Genomic DNA, 17,912 nt, shown 5'->3' on the forward strand with positions numbered 1-17,912 from the left:
CAACCTTATTAAATATGAATTAATCATTTTGTGTGATGCACCAGCGCCGGGAAAGACAACCTTATTAAACATGAATTGATCATTTTGTGTGATGCACCAGCGCCATGAAAGACAACCTTATTAAATATGAATTGGTAATTTTGTGTGATGCACCAGCGCCAGGAAAGACAACCTTATTAAACATGAATTGATCATTTTGTGTGATGTACCAGCGCCAGGAAAGACAACCTTATTAAATATGAATTAATCATTTTGTGTGATGCACCAGCGACAGGAAAGACCTTATTAAATATGAATTGATCATTTTGAGTGATTCACCAGCGACAGGAAAGACAAAGATGATATTTATCCGAATGCTCATTGGGATCACAATGCGCAACTTTTCAAGAAGCTACATGCTGACTAATATAATGGGACCAAATGTCTGAATTTAAGGAAATTGTTCTTCCGCGAGCTATATTCTACATGTGTGGAATGATCCCTGAAGAAGTTGTGGGTGTATATACCAACCAATTCCAAGGAAAAACTGGCCGGCCAGTCCTGGAAAGAAAATGGATATGGTACTAAATGGCTTGAACATAATTATAATCAACTAACCTACTGAATCCTGAATACAAATGTATCAAGTGTAATTAAGGGTAATTGTTTAACCTTTGTCGTAAATCGTCGTATTTTATAGGCCTATTTTTAGATGAGACATGCCTACAGATGCTAATACCTTTATTGATAAATCAATATCATTTCACTCGTTGTTTAGTGTTTATCTCAACTTTCCTGACCCAGGGCACAATGTTTTCTTGATGAATCATGTCGCGGTTTATCATCAAGCAGCCAAATTGGGCTGAACTTCGACAATCTTGCTACAACCAAAACCAATTAGCTCCATTTGTATAAGGAGAAATTGGGCGACTTTTGACAGTTTAGATGTAAAACAATTTTGGCAACATTCTAAAGCAAAATTATTGTTTGAATTGATTATGGGTTGGGTCAGCGTGTCGCGGGATATTCAACTGCAATCCCGGACTGCAACACATCAACACACTGATACTCCGTCCAGTGCACTATGTGTACCGAATGCTATTGGAGCCGGCTTGCCACTTTTGTCGGCTTCTGTTCACGCCATTTCCGTCGGCTTCAATATCATAAAATCAAACCCACCGATATCATGGCCGACCAGCCTACAAGTATTACTGCGGAACTAACCAAATGTGGTCTCTGCAATGAAACGGTTACCAATCCTAAATCTCTACCATGTTTACACGTATTCTGCTTATCTTGTCTGAGACAATGGACATCGACAAGCGAAGATAAGGCAGGTACAGCACATAGTGAAGAGTTTCTATGCTGCCCAGTGTGCAAAAGTACCACAGCAATGCCATCTGGTGACGGACTTGAGGGCTTGTCAGATAATGTCTTCATTGCATCCATGGCAGAAAGAAGGTATGAAGTTGTCTTGCATTGAATTCATTCTAGAGTATCTGGTCAACTCTACAGTTGTATATTGTACTAGGTCTATAATAATAGATAAACACATCAAAAAGAGTAACTCCTCGCCAAAACGGTTAATTGTTTGCCAAATTGGGAAAATGCATTGGAGCAACTTTTATTTCTGCACATTATGACACCTTTTGTTGAAATGGTCCCAATATTGATGTTGTAACGCTATAGTGCCAATCCGACTTGAAACGGTGGGGGGGGTAGTCGGTCTGAATTGTCTAAAAGTGGCTGAAACGAATAAAAAATTGGTCATTGCTTTTGATTTTTGGAGAGATTTGGTAAGATCTAATCTTGTTAAATTGTAAAATAAGTCATCGTATCTGGCGTGTATACCGAGTATTTAAAGATGGCGTCCACGACATCTGCAATGGCCTGCTAGCACCTGGGTAGCGGTGTGGCTGGTTGTGTGTAAATGAGTAGTACCGGTGTGGCACCTGACCTTTGCAGCTGTTCTTCACCATCAGTATGAACAATGAAGCTCACAATTACGACAGCAACGTTGTACCTTCTACTTAAATTAGTATTTTTAAGAACTCATACAAACGAGAAAGTTGTTTTCCCTGGCTTATTGAGTGGTGTGTATCCCATCAGTACTTATACAGTATCCCAGTTGAAAAACAATGTATTTCATTCATTTGCCGTACTTGGTGTTACGCTGGGTCTTAACCCAGTTCAATTCTCACAATACACCCTACCATGGTCCAATTCATGGCATTCAATTTCTTTCAATGAAAGCGCAGTGTCGATGGTGGTAGCCAAGCAAACTGTCTTAAGGGCAGCTCACATCCCCCATACTTTCAGTATCATCAAGAGTGCCCCAAGTTATACGTGCACAAAATCCAACCTGGTACTCTCATATTTCCACTTGTTATTATTGATCAATGCTCATGATATAGAACTTAATCCAGGGCCATACAAGCCTAAGTTCCCGTGCCAAGTATGTTCTCTTGCCGTTAAGTGGGGTCAGAAAGGTATAAGGTGCGACAGCTGTCTCAGCTGGTACCATGCTGATTGCATGGGAATGTCTACCCAAACTTACGAAAACTTGGATGGGAGTAAGGTGATATGGTACTGTGATGCTTGCGGTGAGGCCAACTACTCAGAGTGCCACTTGTTCAGTAACTCAAGCATTGAATGTTCTAATAGCTTTAGCAGCTTGGGTTCTGTGAATGAGGATGGTGGTCTAATACTTGGCTCGCCTAGGGCATCGTCATCCCCTGTGAAGTTACCTGGCATAAATGTAAATGACCCAAAAACTAAGAACAAAAAGGTCCACAAAGTTGGATCTCTGAGGTTTCTGGTTGTTAATTTCCAGAGTGTTAGAGCGAAGCGAGAGGCGTTTCATGCTTGCATTGACACCAATAAGCCCCATGTCATAATTGGCACGGAGTCTTGGCTCAACGACTCTGTGAGTAACAGCGAGGTATTTCCACCGGACTTTACAGCCATAAGAAAAGACAGGAACTCACACGATGGGAGAGGAGGTGTATTTGTTGCTTTACGAAATGACCTAATTGGTACTCACCAGGTTGATCTCGACACCGATTGTGAAATTGCTTGGGTACGCATTCAGCTCGTTGGGTGCAAGGACATCCTCATTGGTGCGTTTTATAGAACACCCAGCAATACTGACCCAAATTATTTGGAGATGTTAAGATCGTCTCTTGCTCGTATTAACATCACCAAGGGTACGACCGTGTGCTTAGGTGGAGATTTCAACCTGGGGGGTATCAATTGGGCCAATCATACTGTCAATCCTGGAGCTAGAGATGTTGGGCTATGTAAGCTCATGATTGAGATAGCCGAACAATTTAACCTAACCCAAATGGTAACTGAGCCAACAAGGGAGGATAAGATTTTAGATCTCTTTCTTACCTCCAATCCAACTTTGGTCAACAATGTTATGACCAACCCGGGGATTAGCGACCATGACGGAATCCCAATGATTGACATGGCAACATCTCCTAAGCTTTTGAAATCTAAGCCTAGAAAAGTGTACAAATACCAAAAAGCCAATAATGAAGGGTTGAAGAAAGATTTTACCAATCTCAGCTCCAAAATTTTGGCCTCAAATTCTTCCACTGTTGAGGATGATTGGAAAGTGTTTAAAGAAGGTATATTTCAGGCAATGGACACACACATTCCCTCAAATTATTCTTCAAAAAAGAATAATACCCCATGGATCTCACCGAGCATCCGTAGGAAGTTGAGGAAAAAGCAAAGAATCTTTAACAAAGCCAGAAAATCTGGTAATGAAACTGACAAACAAAATTTCAGAAACATCCGTAAAGAAGTACAAAAAGACACTAAGGTGGCATACTGGAGATGGGTAAGATCCTCATGCATTGAGTCCCCAAAGCAATTCTGGAGCTTCGTGAAGAAGTTACGCAACGATAGTGTGGGCATTCCTGCTCTTAGAAGCAATGGCTCACTTATTAGTGATAGTGTTGGAAAAGCTGAAATCCTAAATCACCAGTTTGAATCGGTCTTTACCAATGAAAACCCTACCGATAACCTGCCTAAACAACAGGGTTATCCCCCAATGCCTGAGTTTGAAATATCCCAGGAGGGGGTATTCAAATTACTGAATGATTTGGAAGTTAACAAGGCCCCAGGGCCGGACGGCATCCCAGCAAAAATCCTGAAATCTTTTGCCAAAGAACTCACACCGGCGTTGACACACATTTTCAGGAAGTCTTTAGACACAGGGTCCCTTCCTTCAGACTGGCTCACAGCTAACATCACCCCAATTTTTAAAAAAGGGGACAGAGCCACTGCATCAAATTACAGGCCTGTGTCTTTGACACCTATTTGTTGCAAACTGTTAGAACACATACTTCATAGCCAAATTATGCACCACTTTAATAATTTCAATGTCCTATCGGACAGGCAACACGGCTTCCGCCGTGGTCACTCGTGTGAGAGCCAATTAATCCTTACTGTCAACGACCTTGCTGAAGCCCTTGATTCCAAAACATCTGTCGATATGGTAATCATGGACTTCAGCAAGGCGTTCGACACGGTTCCTCACCAGAGGCTGCTTTACAAGTTAGAAAAATATGGTATAACCGACAGGACTCATACATGGGTAAAAATTTTTAACACAGCGGAAACAGATAGTTGTCGTGGATGGTGATCATTCACAGTGGGTGCCAGTTAGATCAGGCGTTCCCCAAGGCACCGTCCTCGGCCCCTTATTGTTCTTAGCATATATAAACGACCTCCCTGGTAACATCTCGTCGGAGGTTCGTTTATTTGCTGATGACTGTGTAATGTATCGCCCCATCCACGACAACTCTGATGTTTCTCGCCTTCAATCTGATCTTGATACCTTGCATATGTGGCAAAACAACTGGCAAATGCAATTTAATGCCAGTAAGTGTTTCACACTTAAATTGTCACATTCTAGAAGTAAGACTACCCATCAGTACAAACTAGGGCAGTCTGTGTTGCAAGAAACGGACTCACACTCATATCTGGGTATTCAAATAACAAATAATCTTAAATGGGATAACCACATCAATCATGCCATCTCAAAAGCCAATCGAGTTCTAGGGGTAGTGCGTAGAAATTTGCATCCGTGTACCACTGAACTCAAATCAACTGCCTATAAGGCATTAGTGCGGCCGCACCTAGAGTATTGCGGAACCGTATGGGATCCGGCAACTAAAGAACACATACTTAAATTGGAGGCGGTGCAACGCAAAGCTGCAAGATTTGCCTGCAGAAATTACGACCAATATAGTAGTGTCACTAAAATGTTGACACAACTGGAATGGGACTCACTACAACTGCGTCGACAAGCTAGTCGCCTCACTCTGCTACACAAAACCACCACAGGTCAGGTCGCCATACCGGCTCAAAAATTTCTCATACCAGTCACCCGCCCCACTCGCCGTCAAAACGTCAAGGCATTTAACAGACCACGAGCCAACAAGAACTGTCTCAGAGACTCATTTTTTCCAAAAACAATTAATGAATGGAATACCCTGCCTAACAACATCATTAACATCGAAACAACGGAAGCATTCAAACAAGAAGTAACCAACCACCTAAGAAAACAACAAAAACTCCAAGATTAATAGCTCTCTCAGCGCTCTCACATTCCTTTGCGTTTGGCTTCAGAAGAGGCGTTGCGGAGTATTTCGTCAAAGTCAAAGTCAAAGATTGCGCCGAAAGGTGGGGAACACGTCCGCCCCCCCCGGATTGACGCCCATGTTGCAACGTAAATTTAAATGAAAGTAACCAAGATTTGAAAGTTGCCGCAATTCCCATTGATATCCATTGATGAAGCAAGTACGGTATGTTCGGTATTGGGTCACTATATAAACTGAGCGCAAAAATATACTTATATTTTTTCACAAGGTCATATCTTAGAATCCTGTCCATCAAAATGAACTAAAATAGCAAAATGCACTGACATGGAACAGCTTCCTGGACCATATTTACAGCACAATAATTGGCACCCAGCAAAAGAAATCTGTAAGAATGCATAATGATCATTGTACAGATGATAATTTCCAAAACGGTTATGATTTCTGCTTTTCACGCACTTTCTTCAAAAACTGGTCTTGTTCCACACTATTCCACTTACTCTTTGTGAATTAAGGATCTTTTACGCATTCTCATAGATTTCTTTTTGAGCTCAGTTTAAATTTGTTTCGTGCATTTAGAGGGAATCTGTATGGCCTACACTTGCAAGTTGTCCTTTCGGTGGCAAAGTTAGATTCCAATTCCATGATTGGCAAATGTTACCATTAGATGCCACCCTTGGCCGCATGTTTTTATCAATTTCGAATTCATGAAACAAAAAGAATAATCCAATGAGAGCCAAAAACATTTCCTTCCATAGATACTGAATTCAAGTTGACCATTGCGCGATTTTAACCAGTTGAAGGCAAGCTGCCGACTTAACCATATCCAGATAATGAAAACATAACACAATGGGATTTTGCTGCAACTTTAAAATCTTTGGTTATTTCCACATGATTTAAATGCGCACTGTGGCACCAATATTGGAACAATTGCAACAAACGAGGTGTCATAATACGCAGAAATAAATTCTGCTTTCTTTCTCTTTCTCCCTTTGAAGTGCAGGCTTTATGAAAACGAAGATAACTCGCACTGCGATCCCATGCTTTTTACAAATTCGCAAGTAAGATACAAACTCGCGTCCCGAGGTCGCGTCTCTTTGCAAGACAACTCACACAGCCCCCACTATATACGAGCGTAAACGCATGTCCCCCTCTATACTAGCGAAAGGCGTGGTGAGCAAAAAATAGTATATTGTTGAAGTTATTCTCTTTAAATTTAATCATCACTCTCCGCTAAAAGACTTTAAAATTATGTCCTCTATTTTACGGTGTACCATGAGGGACATGCAAACTTAAAATAATTTTTTACAAACTCAAATTTCTGCAAACTCTAATAATTTTTGCAAACTCTAATAATTTTTTACAAACTCAAATAATATTTTACAAACTCAAATAATATTTGCAAACTTAAATTAATTTCTGCAAACTCAAATAATTTGTGCAAACTCTACTAATTTTGGCAAACTCTAATAATTTTTTGCAAACTCAAATAATTTTTTACAAACTCAAATAATTTTTTGAGAAAAGCACTAAAAATGTCCCGTCTGTCACGTCCCGTCTGTCACGTCCCGTCTAATTGAGCCAGTGTCCTTGATGTCTTTGGACAAGACAGGTGTTTATAGTTTTATCTTTAAAGACATACCTATTACAAGACATAAAGAATTGCCAAAAGACTGCTGTAAAAGACATGGTTTTACAGTGTTGTACCTTTCTTATTTTATTTCATTTCAGTCAAAAAACGATTCCTGGAAAGGATGCCGCCTGCATTTGCTGTGAGGGAACTAGCACTGTTCTGTTAGCACGTTGTCTTAACTGTGATGGATTCCTCTGCAAGAAAGGCATCCAACTTCATCAACGCATCAAACTTCTGCGAAACCATCAAATATACAAATTGGCGGATCTGCAATCTGGCAAAGTAGATGTCAATGTATTTGCTGACGAAAAGCACCTGATGTGCAAGAAACACAAGGCGCAAGTTTTGTGGTTCTTCTGTGAAACTTGCAACGTGTTGATCTGTCGTGATTGTACTGTGGTCAGTCATAGCAGTCCAGACCACGTCTATGTTGAACTGAACATTGCTGCTTTGAAACAGAAACAACAAATTCAACGACTTCTTGAGGAGAGTAGCGCAACGGCTTTAAGAATCAAGGATGCACTTAGCGTAACGAGATCAACCCAGGGTCATCTTAATAAGAACGCAGAGCAAGTTGGATTTGACATCGAGAAGGCAGCAGAAATCATAATTAGCCATGTTCACAAAGTCTACTCAGATGAGAAGAACCGGATTCAAGAACATGTCACCGCGGTAGAGAGTAAGTTTGGTGCTGTTGAACGAAGACTGTTGAGTGAACAAGCTCAGTTGAAGAGAGCTCAAGAGGTTGCTACTCAACTACTGAACGAAGGATCCGACTTTGACGTGACATCTATTTACCAGCAGTTGATGAATTCATTTCAGAATTCGTCCTTTGTTGAGAAGGAGCTTGAAGAGGGCCTTTGTTGTATAAATTTCAACCGCGATTCCGATATTGGTTCAAATATCCAGCGACTTGGAACGTTGACTTTAGGTGTAGCAAAGGTATCACAGGGCACTTGGATCCTGGATCGTAATTTTGGGCGCGAAGATCCCGGCATGTTGAAATGTCCTTCAGGAATTGCAGTAACATCCTGTGGAAATATTGTGATTGCAAACAGCGATCCAGACACCCCGGTTCATATTTATGGTACTGATGCGACTTACAAGTTTTCTTTGGATAAGCGTTCCAAAAAAGCGACAGATGTAACCTTTGCGCCTTCAAGTGACGAAATCTTCGTCACAACGGAAAAGAAGAAATACGTCTCAGTCTATGATGCAGGTGGTCGGTATCTTCGAAAGTTTTCCACATTACCACCTGGTGATGACGTCAAAGTACCTGATGTAGTCATGCTTCGAGGTCTTGCATTTAGAAGATCTGCTGAGCAAGTTCTTGTCGGAGAAGAAAGCAGAAAGTACATCAGTGTTCATTATACCGATGGTAGTCACGTCAAAAGCTTCTATGTACTCGTAACCCCGTACTTTTTGGCGGTCACAAAAGATGACTACATCGTGATGTCACCAAGAGAAGAAAAGGTCGGGTCCACATCATCGATTTCGATGGCAACCAGCTGCGTACCCTTAACCCTATTCAGCATCCGCAACTGGAATCGTGGTATCCGTCTGGTGTGTGTATCAGTGTTAGCAACGAAATTTGTATCGCAAATTTTGGCGCGGAGAGTAAAGGTGTCTATTGCTTCTCTACATCGGGTGAGTTTTTAGGATGCATCTGCGACGATATTGATAGTCCCGAAGGCTTGACATTGATGTCTGATGATACCAGAATGTTGGTCGCGGAGTGGGGTGACAATAATGAGTATGGGGATATCAAACTATTCCGATTGAGCAATATTGATTCATCGCCAACTTATTAAGCTACAAATCAAGTAAACTATAATGCAGAGACTTTCAAAGTCTAGAGGAATGTACCTAGCAGATAAACCAACGGTATACCTTCTGTATCAAAACGATCAGTACCCATCAAGTTTTGATGTTTATTGAAAGCCATCTGCTTACAATGCAACATTGTATCCTCTTGGCATAGGCGTAGATGCGAGGGGGGGGGGGGGCAGATACCCCAATATTTTGATAGGGGAATGGCCCATACATGCAATCACCCCCCCCCCCAATGTTTTGCCATTTTAGCCTACAAATTGCATTTCACTTTGGTACTATCTTTCATCAGTTTTGCTTCCATATACTAACATTTTTCGGCGCTTATTACCATTAACTTATTCTGTTGCCAAAAGGTAATGTACTTCACTATAATACTTCAAGAAAAATTTGCACTTTTGGGGCTAAAACGGCCAAACACGGGGGTGATTTTATGGACCACCCCTGGCAAATTATTGGGGGAGGGGTTACCCCCTCCCCCCCCCCATCCCCCGGGATCTACGCATATGGATTTATGTGACTATTTGTATCCAATTTATATCAAATTACCGTTATGTAGAAGGTAAACAATGTAGGATTCTATCAAATATCAATTGTTGTATATTATATCAAAATTGTGTGTAGCCTCCGGTGTAACCTTTGTATTATAAAATGTGTATGGAAATTATATAGATAATAATTATAATTTATCTAGCAATTGGATAATTGAAGTGCCCTAGCTAGGTAAGTAAACTTGTACCCAGTTATTTAAAGGTAGGGCCTAGGCTTTATTTAGATGGCATTAAAGAAAGTGTCTTCTAGGGTTTTGCGTTTTGATTTCAAACTTTTGATTTCAAACTTTTTCTTTTTCTTTGACATCTAAAATGTAGAATATGAATAATGGGAACAACAATATGTGAAAATTAATAATCGTGATACTGTTAAAATGGTTGTTCAAAAATGAGCATGACAACTTTGAAAAATAAACAACTTGCGTAAAACAACTGTTTTTAACATTAAACGTTTTGAAATCATTTGGTAAAGGTTTTTATTTACCGAGCGACCATTTTAACAGTGAATATAATTCAAGGAATCGTATACCAACGTTTTTGTCCCGTATGCAGCACCCTAAGCAATGATAAGGTTCTATACAGAACTTTTAAAAGTCCTATAAAGAACCTTTTAAAAAGGTCTACATAGGCCTATAGGGACTTTCTAATTAATCAATTCAAGGACTCGTCGCAAAGTTGTGAAAAGCAGTATGAACCATTTTTGGTTCTACAAAACAATTTTCTTGGCTAAAGAACTTTTTTTTTACTGAATATGAGGAATGTCCTGATGATATCAAATAATTTTGATTTGTTGAAATTCGCAATATAATACAAATTTTATGGCAAATTATTAAAAATTTATATTTTTTTATATTTAACAATCCTTGAAGTAAACTTTATTAATCTAATGATAATGCACTTCAAGTGTATTTTTGAAAAAAAATGTATATCTTCAAAAGGAAAGGTCATAATTTTCAAATTAAATTTTTTGCGGGACCTGAGAGCACATCAAACAACTTGCATTCTGAATATCCTTCTGATATCAAATAATTTTCAAATGATTTTTGTTATATTCACGATACAACACAAATTGTATGGCAAATGATTAAAAATTTGATATTTAGCAGTCCTCGAAGTAAACTTTATAAATCTAATGATATGTACTTATAGAAAGTGTATCTTCAATAGGAAAGGTCAAAAATGTTGGACAGCTTCAGGTAAATATCATTAGATTTACTTAAGAGTTTTACTTCAAGGATTAATATCTAAAATGCAAATTTTTAATAATTTAGCATAAAATTTGTATTATATCCCGAATTTCAAAAAAATCTAAATATAGGACATTCCTTGTGTTGAGAATATAATTTGGTGTTATCTGATGTGTTCTCATGTCCCACAATAAAATACTGCACAAACGTCACTATCCGATCCCTTAAGAAATGGCGAATATCTTATTTTTGAGTGATTAAACCGAAATCTTTATCAAATAATGCACTTGGCTACATGCATATTATAAATCTTAAAATATATTTATCCATGTATTTGACATATTTGACAAAATTAATTTTTTTAAATCAATTTTCAAACTTTTGTTTAGGTTTTGTTTTTTGTTTCAAGAGTATGATCATGCTAAAAACAAAATATTCATCATCTTCACCTGTATTTGCATGAATGAAATATGAAGTCGTTTTTTTGTTTGTATTTGTGCATTGATTGCAAAACAATTAAATAAATCATCATACAACTACAAACGCTGTGTGTTTAATCTTTATTTCATATCTTACTATATAATAAATTAACACTTTATATCATTGCAAACAGTTTACTTTGGTAGTTTAGAAAAATGACAAATTGACAAAAATAAATATTCTACATAAAATATTATATTTTGGGACAATTATTCTTACATGATAAGGCGGGTCGGGTCGTATGCAAACTTCCTGCAGAAATTAATTGAAAATTGTGCCAGCACTGCAAATAAGATGTGTGGGCCAACTCACAAATCAACCTGATAGACCATATGCAGGAATGTAGTCTGGGAGAAGGGGAAAAGCATAAAATTCCATAGCCAAAAAAGTATGTTTCCTGTCGGCTGCACGCATTTCTGTGTTTTTTTAATTTGAAAATCCAGTAAAATTGGTGGTATTTTCATGCCATTATTTAGAAAGTACAAAATCAATAATACTCAACGCCCAGTGTTGCACAAACTTTTCATAAATTCTGACCTAAAGAAATACATTTTGAATTGTTGATTTTCAAGCCACTTATCCAGTTAAAGCAAAATATTGTCCAGTTATAAAACGTTTTAATAACATTCTAACAATGTTATTTAAAAGTTGACAAAATATATTGCAAAAATATTTGCCAAAAAATATTTTACAATAACATTTTGACAACATGTAAAAAATGATGTATTATTTTTTTCATATCAAAACCTTGATATAACACCACATTTAAATGTTATTAAAACATTGTGAATAAAATCAAAACGTGTTTATAACATAATGTTTTAACATTTTTGTGTTTGCTGGGTATGGGAAACTTTTTTTCTGTCTTAATAAGCTTTTATTACTACGTTTTCTTGAAAATAGGTTTCTGTGTTGAACTCCTAGGACTGATTGGAAACAGGTTATGTATGGCACCCTCTTTGGCCACTAATAACACCCTCATCTCCATACACTTGCACATTAAAAACATCTAGGTCTTTCTTAACAAAAAGGACCACAAATGAAAACTATTTCATAAAATTTGCCACATTTTTTTTCTTCAAAAATACAGGTTTGTCATTCATTCAATCATTGCCTGATCTTTGAATTATAAATGTCTGTGTAAGAAAGGTAACATGGTCCATTATTTGACTTCAGTGTGTACAATCTGACTACAATCTTATTATGTACATAGAATACACATTCAAGAGAATACTACTTCAAAGTTCAGTTCTATCCCAAATAGAAATAATCTAGTACTACCCTAAAATATTGCCTTAAGGTTACACGAAGAGACGTATAAAAAACGTATAAAAGACGTATAAAGTTGTTCTCTAAAACAGAGTTTTCTCAGTAATCAAATATCACAGCAAGTGAAATGTTGATGCATTGCATGTAATAAATTTGAAAATCCTTCATTTAAAGCCGTTTTACGCACCATGTTCACAAGATCAAAAACATGTTCCATGACGTTTTTTTCAAATGTGCGCTCCGTATAAAACCACGTCGAGTGATTGTTTTCTTCTTTTTTGTATTGTACTACAAATCGATTAAAGAAATAAGGTTGCCATGGGGAAGAACCAAATACAGTACCGATTAAATTTTAAAAGCCCGTTTTTGGGGAACATTTTCGAGAATCTTGCCTCGGAAAAAACTGTTTTGTGAAATTATCGATATCTTGATTACGGGACGTTAATTTAGACATCTGAATACCTACATTATTTCTCAACATTCTGCCAATTGCAATCCCATTTGATTTTCACTGCAAATTGAAGCTAGTATTCCAAAAAACGAGGTTTTCCTCCGTCAGTTCGTTCAAAATTTCAGCGCCGACATGCATGTTTATTCTAAGAGCCATTGTGCGGACGCGATTGTAATCACATATAATTGCATCAAATTATAGTTATATTTCCGCTTGAGAACAAGCAATTGCGTAAGCTGATGTATGGCCGAGTGGATAGAGCGCTGGACTGGGAAGCTTTTATGAAACATTTTTTGTGGGTTCGAGTCCCCGTGTGGCTGAATTTTCTTTTTTTTATCTCTCTCTTTTCTCATTTATACTTCCTTTCTTTCCTCTTTTCTTTCTCCTTTTAATTTTTTCATTTCTTTCTTTATTTCTTTCTTTCTTTCTTTTTTGTTCTTTTCTTTCTCTCTTTCTCTTTTCACTATTTCTTTATTCTTTCTTGCTCCTTTCTTTTTAGTTTTATTTGATTGATTCGCTGACTGCAGTGAATCGTAACTTTTCACTTTATATAATTCAGAAATTGGTAGGCCTGCTAAGTCTGTCTTGTTGAATATTCTTCCCAAATTCGATTTGCAAATAATTGCTTTTTGATATTGTTGTTGATGTTATTGTTGTATTTATAAAATTTATAAAATCCTTATGAAAATTGCGGAAAATGGCTTGTGCCCCCCGGCATGCCGCCCCTCACGCCCCCCCCCCCCCCCCCCGACTCCAGGCACGAGCTAAGCCAAGTTTCATGTCTTGACCGTGGATCGATATTCTATTGTAAGTATAGGCCTACATCCCGGTACGCTTGTTCATTTTCTGCATGGCTGTTTCTGTTATGAACTTGCGCCCCTCTGGAATCAAGCGCATGAAAAACTCTCGGCTAACCTTAAGTGGAAACTTAGGTATGACTATCATCATTTTGAGGAATTTGACAGGGTATTTTGAGATATCTAGGGTCAAAGTTTACACAGGGTTCAAAAACCAATTCCAAAGTATTCCTTTTGTAATAAGGATTCAGAAAATATATATTTCAAGCTTTCTATGATTTATCAGTCTGGAGTTATTGGTGAAACTGTAAACATTTGGGCTCCACATGGGTCAACAGAAAATTTCCTCCAACTTTGATGAAAATGGTCTGAAATACGAGATAGATAGAGCATTAAAAATGATTGTCATACCTAACTTGAAATCACAATCAAGTTCTGTGCCACTAAAATAGATTATACCCAAAGAGTACCAACTTAAATGGTAAATCAGCCATTTTGGTTTGTCACTCATGTTCAGCAAGAGCACGAAATCAAATAATAATATGCGTATTTAGGCTTGAGCATTACAAACATTTGCATACTCAGCTCTTAGGCGTATTTTTAGCACAACATGTTACATGCAGAACACAAACAACAATGCACTTTGAATCAAAGTTTGCCAGGTGCATAGTGAGATTATCCAAAGGTGCACTATTATCAAAGACAGAGATAAAAAGATTTTATCGCGTCTGACGTCAACTGTCAATCAAACTCGAGCACAGTTTGTTTACAAGTGTCGTGATGATCCGATGACTTGCTGAACGCGGTGGTATAACCGGGTGCCTTATTGTTAATTTTGCACCTTCAAACACACAAACCATCTCAAAAGTTAGGTCTTTATAGTAGGAAACTCTCTTTCGCGAATGCACCATGTCAACAATGCCTAGAAATGTTGCTTTTTGCCTTGTAAAAGTACGTAATTTTTTGCCATTCACTGCTATTCCTTTTCTCCGATCGGCACCACATAAATCGGTCTTCCTTTTACGCGCTATTAACCAATCAATGATCGTAATCGACAGTAACGTCAGACGCGATAAAATCTTTTTATTTCTGTCTTTGATAATATTTGTCCCCTATGTGCGACATACAAACATGCCAGAGTTGGTACTCTTTGGTTCTACCTCATTGGTCCTTTCATTTGTGATACACTAACTGTGCTCAAATAATATAATATTATAGGCACAAATTCTTAGTTTTTGCAAAGGTTTTACTTTACAAATTTGATGCATCAATACACAGACGAAATATGAAAAGACACAAAAATACAATCAAATTTGTATCAAATGTTTCATAGATTCTATAAAATCATCAACATGTCCTAATTCGTAAATATATTAAAATATTGAAACAGGAAACAGTCTGTACACACAAATATATGGCCTATACAAAACAAACCAAGCCCTAAGTTTATGCCTTCATGCAACAAGAAAACCTTGAAGGACAAGAAGGACGGACCTTTCAAGCAGGGTTGGTTGTTAAGACATTTATTGTATGCTTGTTTGTTGTTGTTTTTTGCAAATATCTAAAATAACCCTACAAAATCACAAGAATCAGTCAAAATTTGTTTTGCTTTCATTTTTTTAGTCAAAATATATTTTGTTTTTGCCAAAAAACAGCTGATTTTATATGCATACAGAAAAAAAATGCAAATTCTGGGTCGATCGAGCCTGTTAAACGGTGTGTTTTTTTCATCTCCTTAAGGCAAATCTGACTGGTAAGTCAGTTTTTGAAAGGTTTTCAATTTCAAAATTCAGTTATACATGAATACTTCCTACTGATTGGCCACAAGAAGACTGCATTCTAATTGGTCACTCAGATGAATATATCCCTTAATTAACCAATGAGGAATGCTGTAAGAAAGGGGGTAGTTCTCTAGGAGATATGAGAAGTATTATAAGTAACACACAGTTCAAATTGTAGGTTAAGGCTCTTAACTCAATTATGTGATTTACCTTATACAAACATTAAACCATCATATACGAAAAACACCAAAGGTCTAGCGCTCTTGGTTCTAAAGTTATGAAGGTTTGTGATGTCTATTTTCTTTATATTTTATTGTTGTCTTACTCCATATTTTTGCCTTTATCTCAATATCAAATTTGCTGCCTTTGGCTTCCATGTACCAGATCATGTCACACACTTTCAGTTTAAGGAGACTGTGCACTCTCAGAAGAGCATAATGATTTTCTCAAAAATTGTCGTTTTTACACTAATATGCTTATATTTCCTTAAATGTAAAGTATATCTTGTATGAATAATTAATAAGTTACAGCAATTTCAATATTGCACCTCTGAGAGTGCCCAGTCACCTTAAAAGGTTGTGCAATTCTGGAGATGTCAGATTATGGACACAATTTCATTTTGCCACTTTTTTGAGGTAATACATATATAATTGTGCTCAATTTTCACTTGCATAAGTCACTGGTAAAATTTTACAAGTACATCTGTGTAAACCATGTGCTAAAAAAGACGATACTACAAAATTATAAAAAATCTGATGAAAATAATTCTAGATTTGGAGCATACTTCTACCAAATCAATGTCCATTCCCAGCTTAGCATTATGAATATACTTGCAGTGTACTATTTTAAATAAGTCATGTAGATACTATTTACACTATTTGAATAAAATCCTCTTTGTAAGTAAATGTGACACAATATGATCCACTCAGAACAAATCAGAGATGTTGAAAAGTGTGCTATTATCATATCCCTATCCCTGGCATACTTGGTTATGAACATTTATATGTAAATTTTCTCTTTTGCATTTTTTTGCTCCTCGTTTTTACCTATATCTCAATTTTATTATTGCCGACTTTAATCTGATTGGATGGGATCGTATCACATATACCCTTCATTGTCACTGCGCATGTCATTGTGCTTGTTACTGATGACTGCAAAACAAACATTTCAAATCGTGCCACACACACAAGTAAGATAGACATGAGCAATTTCTGTCATGAATCATAGCGCAACTTCCGATGCACCTATTATCTTGCATGTCATTGGGACAGGTTTGTGTGCTCAATGGTATAATATGATATATATCAAATTTCAGATGCTGGTGAAAGATTAACTTGGACACAAATGCGTAGAATCAATCTCCCAAATCAAAATTTACACACAAGTTTCTCAGTCGTCAATCTGAAACCTTGCCCAACTATGGGGGTATGTCAGTCTATAGGGCCTACTCCTATGTGGAACAGTCTGTCCCTTGTTCTATTGCTGTCACCAGTGTTTCTAGTTTGTTAACTTGTGACATAAATCTTGCAATTCTTCTTGTGTTTTCAACAGGCCAGTCCTCAAAGACGTATGTGTCATCCAAGATGTACTTGAAACTGAAAAAGAAGAATGAGATAGAGAGAAACTTTTGAAACATTTGAAGAAAAAAATTGACATATCAATATATTTGGATACCTAAACGACAACTAAAGATCACTTGTTTCCATTTAAAAGCAATAAACACAAAATTAGCATTCTTGGAATAAACAAAAATAAACTGTTTTATAATTTGAGAATAACAAAAACACAGAGACCATTCAGCAGCAGATTGGAAATCTTAGGAAATTAGTTCAGAAAAATGTAAATAAAAAAAAAATAAAAAATTACACTTTGGCAAAAACGTATTTGATGAGTGTGTGACGTGGTATGATTGTTCACACCAATCACATTGCTCTTACTTGATGCACTGTATTGAATGCTGTGTCCACTGTGTGGTCAAATAGGCTTCAAATCGCCAGAAATTGATTGGTCAAATGTTTTGATGGTCGTGCATGACCGGTGCTTCATAAATGTCCTGAAAAGTAGCTTCCAAATATTTAATATCTTGAATTTCAAGTGATATCTGTTCATGTAACAGTAATTGGTAGTATTGCAGACATTTTACAACCAGGAGGCAATATAAGAAAGACCTGCTCCCATAAAATGAGCGTAAAGTTGCAAGTTGGTAGTTTCCAGACCTGGCTGCTGAATTCCTGTTCTTTGTTTAACACACACCTGTACAAGCCAGTAGTATGTCCTCTGTGAATGCCTCATTATGCATGTTGTGCCGCATTCACAAGTCTTGTACAAGTGTGCATCAAATA

General features: G+C 37.3%; 1 protein-coding gene across 1 annotated transcript; it reads left to right on the forward strand.

Moving 5' to 3' along the window:
- The first annotated feature begins 960 nt into the window (after positions 1-960).
- LOC140137312 (uncharacterized) lies at positions 961-8,883 on the forward strand. Its single transcript, XM_072158954.1, has 2 exons — positions 961-1,440; positions 7,323-8,883. The coding sequence occupies exons 1-2, from the start codon at positions 1,064-1,066 to the stop codon at positions 8,881-8,883; spliced, it is 1,938 nt and encodes a 645-aa protein (XP_072015055.1). The 5' UTR covers positions 961-1,063.
- The last annotated feature ends 9,029 nt before the right edge of the window (positions 8,884-17,912 follow it).

This window comes from Amphiura filiformis, chromosome 17 (genome assembly GCF_039555335.1).
Source record: "Amphiura filiformis chromosome 17, Afil_fr2py, whole genome shotgun sequence".
Classification (NCBI taxonomy): domain Eukaryota; kingdom Metazoa; phylum Echinodermata; class Ophiuroidea; order Amphilepidida; family Amphiuridae; genus Amphiura; species Amphiura filiformis.